This window comes from Lepidothrix coronata, unplaced genomic scaffold, assembly GCF_001604755.1.
Source record: "Lepidothrix coronata isolate B3197 unplaced genomic scaffold, Lepidothrix_coronata-1.0 Scaffold350, whole genome shotgun sequence".
Taxonomy (NCBI): Eukaryota; Metazoa; Chordata; class Aves; order Passeriformes; family Pipridae; genus Lepidothrix; species Lepidothrix coronata.
The window spans coordinates 106,533-116,832 of NW_016690530.1; the positions used below are offsets into that span (position 1 = coordinate 106,533).

At 64.0% G+C, this 10,300-nt stretch overlaps 1 protein-coding gene across 1 annotated transcript; it reads right to left on the minus strand.

Moving 5' to 3' along the window:
• Window positions 1–116: 116 nt before the first annotated feature.
• On the minus strand, window positions 117–500 carry NHLH1 (nescient helix-loop-helix 1). The gene has a single exon (XM_017838632.1). It carries the CDS (start codon window positions 498–500, stop codon window positions 117–119), a length of 384 nt encoding a protein of 127 aa, XP_017694121.1.
• Between the last annotated feature and the right edge of the window lie 9,800 nt (window positions 501–10,300).

Consider the following 10,300-nt stretch of genomic DNA (forward strand, 5'->3'; position numbering starts at 1 on the left):
GAGATGTGACACACGGACAGACAGACAGACGCAATCTGGGGCTCTCAGATGTCCAGCACGTGGTTCAGGTAGGAGATGTGACACACGGACAGACAGACAGACGCGATCTGGGGCTCTCAGACGTCCAGCACGTGGTTCAGGTAGGAGATGTAGCAGATGGCCAAGCGCAGGATCTCGATCTTGGAGAGCTTCTTGTCGGGGGGCAGGGTGGGCAGCAGCTTCCTCAGCTCGGCGAAGGCCATGTTAAAAGCCTCCACGCGGATCCTCTCGCGCGTGGCGTGGGCTGTCCGGTACTTGGCCGTGGCCCGGCGCCGGCGCCGCCGCTCCTCCCGGCTCAGGTGCTGCAGCTCCTTCTTCAGGGGCTCCCCCGGGGCCGGGGGGCACGGCCCGACCCCCCCCGCGCCCTCCGCGCTGCCCCCGCAGCCGCCGCCGAAGGCGGGTTCGGCCTCGGAGCGCGGCGGGGGGAGGTCGAGCTCCGCCTGGTCGGAGTTGAGCATCATCTTCGTGGGGACGGACGGACGGACGGACGGACGGACGTGGCGGGGACGGGGCGCCGATCTCGGCTGCGACGGGGTCTGGCGGCTCTCAGGGCGGCGACCCCCCGGGTGCTGCTCTCCTCCTCCTCCTCCTCATCACACGCGAGGGAATCGGGACATTTCCCCCCGGGGGCTCGTTGGCCGGGCGACAACTTCGGCGACGAACGGCGCGGGGGGGACGGGGGGAGGCATAAAAAGCGAATAAATGAACGGCCGGGTGTCCTCCTGCCGCGGGCCCTCAGGTGTCAGAGCCCGACTCCTCCCGGGTGCTCTGGAAAACACAAGCACGGAGGGGGGTTCTCATCCCCTCATCCCGCGGCTCCCCGGACGCGGGAGCTGGAGAAGGAGCCGGCGCGGAGGCTCCGGGAGAAGGTGGGAGCCGTTTCTCCCGGCGCTCCGGAGGGATGGCAGGTGGTGGATGAGGGAAGGGGAAAAAACCAGCCCGCAGGGGCGAGGGGAAAGGGGGGGGGGGTCATTGTGCGCTAAATGAGCCCCGTATGTCACGGATCTGCCGCCCCCGACATATGGAACCCTCCGCAGCTGCTCGGCCTCGTGTGGCCGCGGAGGCGCCGGGATGTTCCCCCCGGGATGCTCCCCCCGGGATGCTCCCCCCGGGATGTTCCCCCCGGGATGCTGCGCCGCTGGCCGGGAATTCTGCCTCTGCTCCCTCTCTTCCTCCTCCTCCTCCTCCTCCCCGCTGCCTTCCCCGTGCCCGCACAGACGCCTCCAGCGCCCCGGGAGCAGGGCTGGGAAAGGCAGGTCCTGCAGCAGGAGCATCTTCCCGCTGGGAAAGGGGAAGGGGGACGAATTTGGGATGGGGAAACGCTGCCGGGGTGGGAAGGGACGGACGAGCCGTGACCTCTCTCGGGGAAACTTGTGCTGAGCCGCCAGAGCCGGGAAATGGAACAAAACCAACAGGGACAGGGGAGAAACAGTCCCTGTCCTGCTTTAAAAGACTTGCAGGATGTGAGTTTTTGCAGCAGCAATGCCCGAAAAACGTGAGGAGCCCCATCAGCCCGTGCAGAACTGTCTGCAGGGCCCCCTGAGCCCCCCAGAATGGGTCTGGTGGGGTCTTTGCTCGCCGACACGAACACACAGGTTCCTGCACACGCACAGACACATCTCCCACCTCCTGGGCCGCGGGTATCCAGGGGCTGGACATCCAGCATCACACTCCTGTTCTCCTCCAACGCTCTCCCCGCCGCTCCAAGGCACCGGGAATTTGGTCTCCTGCGCTGCCTCCCGGCTCCTCTGCCTCCCTCCCTCCCACCCCACTCCCACGACAGACCCGTTCTCCTCCTGCTCTGCAGACCCGGGTGCTGCCTCAGCCAGAGGTTCGATCCGGGTGTGGATGAGACGCCCCAGCGGGAAATCGCGGAGCGGCTCCGCTGCCTCCCGGCTCCATCCCCCCAGCGCGGGGAGGGAGACAAACCAGGACACCTGATCCATCCCCAGGACACCCGATCCATCCCCAGGACCCCAGCAGCGAGGAAGGAGCGGGACGCTTCGTCCTGGAAGCTCCGCGGGCAGACAGGGACGGTGACCCGGAGCAGGGACAGCCCGGGAGCCACCACCCCCCCGGGCACAGCCCGTGTCGCTGTCCCCGGCTCTGCATCCTCGGGAGGGAATTGAGGGCGCATCAAACACCCAAAAGGGGGGCAGGGGGCCCACCCGGGGGGCTCAGGATGTCGGCAGGAGAGCCCAGACCCATGAAACCCAGTTTCAATCCCGGACTCCAATAAACTCCTTCTCCCGCTCCTCCTTCGCTGGGTTAGTCCAGTCCCGCCAAAGCTTTTCCTTGGCACGGGAGGCTTGTGCTCCAAGTGGCTCTTTCCCCCCTCTTTCCTCTGGATAAGCTGCAAATTGCCACCTTCCTGACTTCATCTACTGCAAGAACTTCTTTTTAACCTGCACTTGCTGCAGTCCTGCCTTCAGCAAAGCCCCCCCAGCGCTCAGACCCCCGAGGGGCAGTGGGAGCTTCCCACCTCCTCTCTCACCCTTTTCCTTCCACTTCCGGCCCCTGAGGCGACAATTTTCCCGACGATTCTCCTTGGAAGCTCCCTGGCCACGCAAAGTGTGTCCGGGACCCACTTTCAGGGCACCTGGACGGAGGTTCCTTTCCTTTTTCCTGCTCCGAGTCCTCCCGTGCCAGTGCCGAGCGGGTTTGGGAGCTAAACCTGGCGCCCGGGTCAAACCCCTTCCCGGGAGTCCAGGGCCACATTCCCACATGGATTGTGCTGTTTAACTCTCCATCCCTCCCCCATTCCAGAGCCGCCCGCCCCCAGCGCAGCCCCCTTACCCCCAGCCCGATGACCATTCCCAAGGTCCAGCTCTCCTCTTCCAGCGGGATGAAGCTCCGGTAATCCAAGGAGGGAGGAACCCCTTGGCTCATCCATCCATCGAGGGGGGAGAAAGTTTCCCTGGGCGCTCTCCCTGCTCCGCGGGGTGGATTTGGGGGGAAAATCAGGGAGAATCCCGGCAGCCTCTGGGCCCGGGCATGGTCCCGCCCGGGCAGGAGCGTGGCTTCGGAGCCTCCAAGGGGGCATGTTCCCCAAACCCTATTTATCCAGCCCGGCCTCGCCCGCCGGGCCCGACCCCGAGTGTCTCATTGGCCGCTCGGCCGCTCCCCCCTCATCAATATTTAGGGCGGGCGAGGGGCTGCCATTGGCTGGGGGGGAGGGGGGAGCCCCGGGAGGGGAGGGGGAGGTTGGATGCGGTCCGGGAGGGTGGGTGGGGTGGTGGGATGGGCGGGAGGGAGGGAGGGAGGAGGGCGGGGGTGCTCCGGGAGAAGGCGACATCTGTTCCCCCTGCATATTTCATAAAGGGGGATGGCGAGAGGGGACGGGACGGGGACAGGGGAGGCGGGAGCGGCGCCGGGAGAAGGGGGATCATTCCCAGTGGATCCCGGGGCTGCGCGGCCCCCGGGGCCGTGGGTGTGACGGGGCTACGTGTCCGCGTGTCTGCGTGTCCGTGTGTCCGTGTATCCGTGCCTGTGTGTCCGTGTGTCCGTGTCTGTGTGTCCGCGTGTCCGCGTGGAGCTCCCCGAGGATGCCGTGGGTGCCCCCGGGGGTGGCTGAGCCCGGGTGGGTGCCCGGACCAGGGACAGCCCCCATCCCTGCTGGAAAATCCACCTGAGCGAAGTTTGGTGAGGGAACCGAGGGAAAGAGGAGGAAAGGGGAGGAAAATCCCCCCGGAGGACGCGGGGACTGCTCCGAAACACTTGGGGCAGGAGACGACGATCCCTCGGCCTCTGCCTCTCACCCCGCTCGAATTCTCCCGTCAAAACTCCGCCTGGAGAAAACCTGCCCCGGTTCGTCCTCACGGCCCTGAAATCCCCGTGTGTGTGTCCCCCCCCCCGAATTTGGGGGCCTCCCTCACCTCCCAGCGCCTTCTCTGGGCTCTCCCACCTTTGTCTCCTCCTCGTGCCCCCCCCGCCAGCCCCGGGGGCCGGTGCCCTCCCCGCACAGCAGGCGAGGCCCAGGTGATGGGCACGGGCGCCTGGGTGGGCTCCAGCGCCTGGCACGGCTCGGCAGATGGTCCCGGAGTTTGCCGAGGCGGAGGGATCAGGTGGCGGCTCCGGAGCCTCCTCGCCATTGCTATGGCACCGATTAGGAGACAATATTCCCTTAATGAGCTCGCGGCGACGGGAGAGTCCGCCCCGAGCCCGAGGCGCGCCTGGATCCCGCCTGGATCCCGCCCGGGATGCGCCGCACGTCCCGCGTCCAGCGCATCCAGCGCATCCAGCGCATCCAGCGCATCCATCACCCGCGCAAATCCCCGCTCTCCACCGGGAACACACCCCCACTCCCCCCCAGCCCCTTCTCCCGGCGCCCTGCACATCCCAAATCCTCCCCTTCCCAAACCTCCCAGGGCACATCCCACCCCAAACGCCCCCCTCCCGGGCAGGCCCATCCCCTCCTCCCTCCTTCCCGGGGCTCCCGGGGGAGCGGGAAGGGCTGTCGGTGTTTGTTCCCTGCCCACCCCCGGGCCCGGCTCTGCTCCCCCTGCCAGGCCGCCAGCAGGGCCCCCCCTCTCTCCGCAGCTGATCCCGGGCTGCTCCGGGCATCCTGCCGGGAAGAGAGGGGGAAGGATTGGAGCCGCTTCCAGAGCTTTCCCGCTGGGATACCGGGCTCAGGCTCGGCCAAATTAACGGGAAGGTTTCAGCTCCCCCCAACTCGTCTCCAGCCCAGTGAGTTTCTCCCGGGGATGGGGAGTCCAGAGCTCGAAATCCTCTGGAAATATTCACCTATTTTACCCTCTGGCTTTGTCCTTCCCTTCCGAGTGTTCCTGGTTGGAAGAAACTGGTTTTCCACGTCAAAACCAACCTGGTTTCTCGCTGGCAGGAGCCCCTAAACTGGAGCCTGCAGAAATCCCTCATTCCTCGGGATTCCTGGGCCTCCCTTTCGACACAGGGGGCAAGAAGGAAGAGGTTGGGGGGCACCTGTGGGAAGCAGAGCCGAGGTTTTCACGCCTGTCTCTGGTTTCAGCTTTACCTGCGAGGTTGAGGGACCCAGGGGGGGCCTTGGTGGTGTTTCCATCCAAGGGGGTGAAGCCCCCCAGGGCTTGGAGGGACATGGAGGGACAGGACAGGCGGGAAAGGGCTTCAAACTGCCAGAGCAGAGGCTTGGACTGGATATCAGGGAGAAATCCTTCCCTGGGAGGGTGGTGGCACAAGGTGCCCGGGGAAGTTGTGGATGCTCCACCCCAGGAAGTGCCCAAGGTTGGAGCAACCCGGTCTGGTGGAAGGTGGATTGGAACAAAATGCCCCTTGAGGTCCGTTCCAACCCCAACCATTCCAGGATCCCGTGATTTTTGGGACCCCGGGGGGCTCGGGGATCAGCTGCAGGGGCTGGGGGGACCCTGAGCAGCTCCTGTGTGCGCAGGGAGAGGTTTGGAGAGAGGCTGGAAGAGGCAGCATTTGGCAGGAGAGGAGGTGACATATTGTGCAAAGCCACCGGGGACCCGCGGCCCTGTCTGGGAAGACGGGCAGGTTTAACCCTCGAGCTGCTGGAGCCGGGATGGGACACGGGGAGGGGCTGCACTTCCAGCCCACGGGGGGAGACCTGGATGGAGATCCCGGGCACAGCCCAGAGACCCCGGAAAGATCAATCCCTGGGGGCTCTGCAGCTCCTGCCCCTCCCCTGGGGCCGTCCCACACCGGGGGCTGTGCCCCCACCCCTGAGTGACGAGGTGGGGATGGGGCACAGGGGGGATCCAGGGGCTGGGAGGGCTTTTCCAGCCTCAGGGATTCTGGGATTCTGTGGAGAAGCACCGGGGCAGCCTGTGGACCTTCACTTGGGGGGATGATCCTCTGTCAGTCAGTGTCAGAACGGTTTGGGTGGGAGGGGACCTTAAATCTCCCCTCGTTCCACCCCCTGCCATGGGCAGGGACACTTCCCACCAGCCCAGGTTGCTCCAACCTGGCCTTGGACACTCCCAGGGATGGGGCAGCCATGGAATAATAACCTGTGCCAGGGCCTGCCCACCCTCCCAGCCAGGATTCCTTCCCAATGTCCACCCAAACCTCTGAACCCGCCCCCTTGTCCTGGACTCCTTCTCCAAAGTCTCTCCCACGTCTCTTGTAGCCCCTTCAGGTCCTGAAACCCCCAATTGGGCCCCCCCCAGAGTGTGAGAGCCGGGACTGGAGGCTTTTGGGGGCAGGAATTGAGGGCTGGCACCCGCATGTGCAGGGCCAGGCCGTGCCCTCCGTGTGTTCCCACGCGTGTTCCCACGTGTGCTCACACCCTCAGGCGGGCTGGGGGTGTCTGAGGAAGGTGTGTGTGCACACCCAGCCGTGGTTACTCCTCCCAGGGAGCTCCTGGAGTGCTCAGCCCCGGGCAGGGCCGGAGCCCCGGGCTCTGGGAGCCCCTTTTGTCTGTTTTCCGGGCAGGTTTCTGTGGGTGACAGACGGCCCCGGTGCTCCATAACCACACAATCTGTCACCACCACCCCTGACAGCTTTCACAAGGAGCCCCTTCCCTTTTTTCCCTTTCATCCTGCCCCGTTCCCTGTGCCTCTGCTCGTCCCCCCTCCCCTGGCTTTTGTTCCCCCCTAAAAGCCAAATAGCGACAGAAGCTCCTGATCATAATATTGCTCTAATCGAGTCTGTCATAATCAGATCCAATCTAATTATGTCCAGATCCCTCTCTCCTCCCGACTCTCTCTATTGCTTGTCCATCTGTCCCCCTCTTCCCTTCCAGTCTTTGTGTCCATCCATCTGTTATCTGCGGGCCTTTCTCCCTTCCCAGCCCGTCCCTGGGCCCCTGCCCCATTCACAGCGTGGCCACCCCGGCCCTTTCCTCCAGCGGCTCCGTCTCCAATCCATCTCCCTCAAAGGCCTCTCCATCAATCCATTTAGAGCAGCTCCTGCCTCCTCCAGCCCATCTGCTTCCCCCTTCCCGCTGGCTCCGAGCTGCCGAGCCGCTGTTTTGTTCCGACGTCGATCTTGATTAGCCCCCGGCACCTCTGCTGGCGCCGGGGAAGCATCACCTGGGCGGCAGAGAGAGCCCGAGCCCCGTCCTCCGCCCCTTCCTCCTCCTCACCCTCCTCTTCCTCCGCTGGAGGGCACAGGGGGAGGCCCCGGGAGCTGCACGGGGCAAAGGGGGGAAGGACGAGCTCGGTTTGTCCCCAAATCACCTCCCTCTTTCCCCGGCTGGGCTGTTTTCCCCCAGGAATTCCCGCGGCTGGATGGACAGGCAGACGGGGGGGGACGGTGAGATCCCTCTGGATGTTCCTGTGGACTTTGCAGCGGGAATGAGGAGCTCAGGGATCCCCATGGTGGCCCCGTGGGGTGGATTTGGGACGGTGAGATCCCTCTGGATGTTCCTGTGGATGAGGGAGAGCGGATTTGCAGCGGGAATGAGCTCAGGGATCCCCGTGGTGGCCCCGTGGGGTGGGTTTGGGACGGTGAGATCCCTCTGGATGTTCCTGTGGACTTTGCAGCGGGAATGAGGAGCCCAGGGATCCCCATGGTGGCTCCATGGGGTGGATTTGGGACGGTGAGATCCCTCTGGATGTTCCTGTGGACTTTGCAGCGGGAATGAGGAGCCCAGGGATCCCCCCGTGGGGTGGATTTGGGACACGGGGTCGCTCCGGGGGCTTTGGTGCCTCTCCCAGAGCCGGGTGCTCATCCCTGGTGGTGCCAAGGGCAGTGGAAAGGATGGACCCTGGGCACGCTCCAAGCTGGCAATTCCTCTGCTCCCATTTGTAGCAGTTCAGCCCCTGATTTCAAACACATGTTGGACTCAGATTCCTGCTGGGTGCCAGCCAAGGCCCTGGCTCGCTCCACTCCTGCTCCTGAGCTGCCTTTGTTCCTTCAGCTGGACCTTGTGCTGCTCCCAGACAGCCCCAGACAGCCCCCCCAGCCCCTCAGCACAGGGGAGCTGTTCCCATGGCTCTCCCAGCACCCTCCTGCCCTTTGCCACAAACCCTCCAAAAAACGACTCCCTCACCCCCCACCCCGGGCTTCACCTCGATTTTAGCTGCTGATAAGACACCACTGAAGAAGACACCAGTTCTCCCCTTCCTGTCTCCACCGTTTCCTTCTCCCAGAAGCCAAAACAGCCCTGGCTTTGTTCTGGGTATTAATTAACTTTCCTGCCTCTTAATATTCCGGAGCCACCAAGTTCCCAGGAGCGGGGAAGGCCGGGCACTAAGAGAACACACATTTCCTCTCCTTCCTCCCCGTCTGGGTGACTGTCACCCCCATATGTCCCCCCCTCGGGGCACGGGGGGCAGCTGCAGCCCCAGCCCTCGGCCCCCCCCGGGAGTTCAGGGGGTCAGGAGGGTCGGTGGCATCTTCTTTTTGTGCAGAAATCCCGGGAAGAGGGAGGGGAGGAAAGCGATGCTTGCAAATGATGTGCACCAGGAGGAGGAGGAGGAGGAGGAGGAGGAAGGGGGGGATGTCTCAGCAAGATGCCCGAGGGCTCCGGGGCGGGGACAGCCCCTGCCAGCTGCCCAAAAACCACAGCCGGGCTGGGCTGGAGCTGGAGGGGCCCCGGGGGAACCCAAGGCCGCAACAAAACCCCGGGGGGGTTCATGTCCTGCCAGGAGGAGGCAGGGACAGGCAGCCTTTCCCCTCGGGAGCGAATCCCAGCCCGAGGAGCGGCGGGAGAGCTCCCAGAGAGCTCCCAGGAGAGCTCCCGGCCCTCTGCGGGGCGTCGGGAGGAGCAGCCCGGCGAGACCTGCCACGAGTTGCATCACTTGGTTTTTGGCCTCTCCCGGGCTCCATCTCCTCGGGGGGAATCTGCCTTTGGCTGCTCAGCGACTCCTTCCTTTCTTCCCTGATTTTTCAGGCCAGTCTGGAGCAGGGGAGGGAACGTGGGGGACCCCCCGTGCTCCCAGAGCAGCAGAACCAGGGGATGGGTTGGGTTGGAAGGACCCTGAAGATCATCTCATTCCACCCCTGCCACGGGCAGGGACACCTTCCTCTAGCCCAGGTTGCTCCAAGCCCCGTCCAACCTGCCCTTGGACACTTCCAGGGATGGGGCAGCCACGAATTCCCTGGAAAACCTGTGCCAGGGCCTCCCCACCCTCTCTGTGTCCCCGTCCTGCCCAGCCCAGCCCAGCAGCTGCACCGACCCCACTGTTACAAGTCCCCTGATACCCTCCCGTCCTCACCCCCGAGATGATGGGCATTAATTAGAGCGTCCCTAATGCTAATGAGCTCTGGGGAACGAGCGCGTTAATGGGGGAGCTCGTTTGGGTGTCGTTAAATACCCGGGTTTATTTTTATCTTCACAGGGCAAACAGAGCCCTGAGGAGCAGCTGAGTCCCAGAATCCTCCAGGTTGGAAAAGACCTCCAGGATCAGGGAATCCAACTCCTGACCCAGCCCAGAGCACCCAGGGCCACGGCCAGTCCTTCCTCGGACACCTCCAGGGCTGGGCACTCCAAACCTCCAGAGCTGGGCACTCCAAACCTCCCAGGGCTGGGCACCACATCCCAGATGTGCCTCTGGCAGTGCCCTTCCTAATTCCCCCCGGGATCCCCCTGGATCCCACTGCTGCCCACGGACACTCCTTGTCCCCCAGAGCTGGACACCACATCCCAGATGTGCCTCTGGCATTGCCCTTCCTAATTCCCCCCGGGATCCCCCTGGATCCCACTACTGCCCACGGACACTCCTTGTCCCCCAGAGCTGCTCCCCACCCTCCCCTCACCCAGAGCCCGTTTGCTCCAGGAATTAGGGAACTTTGCAAGGGAAATTATGCAAAACCTCCTCCAGAACAGGCTCCCAGCCGGGTCCAGGTGCTGGGAAAACGCTCTCTCCTGCCTCTTTCAGACGCTGGCACGTCCCTCCAAAGCCCCGGAGCTTGAATTCCTTCCAGGGCTGCTCTGTTTGGAGGTGGCTCCACATCGTTCCCGGTCCAACCGGTTCTTCCTGACACTTGGGAGGTGCTGGACAGCTTTGAGCTCTGTCCAGGGGCTCTTTGGCAGCTCTGGCACCTTCAGGCTCTGAGTGCATGAGCTGGTGCTGCCCCTGGATCGGGAAAACCCCCGGGATCAATCCAGGAGGAGCAGCTGGAGGAGGCCCAGCCCAGGGAGGGCACGGAGCTGCTGGAGCTGCTCCAGAGGGACAGAGCAGGGGCTGCCAGGGGGAAAAGGGTTTCCTTTCTGTTCGTAAGGAGGGGGGAAAAAAGGAGGAAAAATAATTCCTGTAATTCCAGGGGGTCCAGAAGTGAAAGGCAGGACGGAGCAGAGCGGGAAGGAGATGCTTTGAATGATCAGGAACCCTTTAATTGACCCAACTTGCTGATTAGCGCT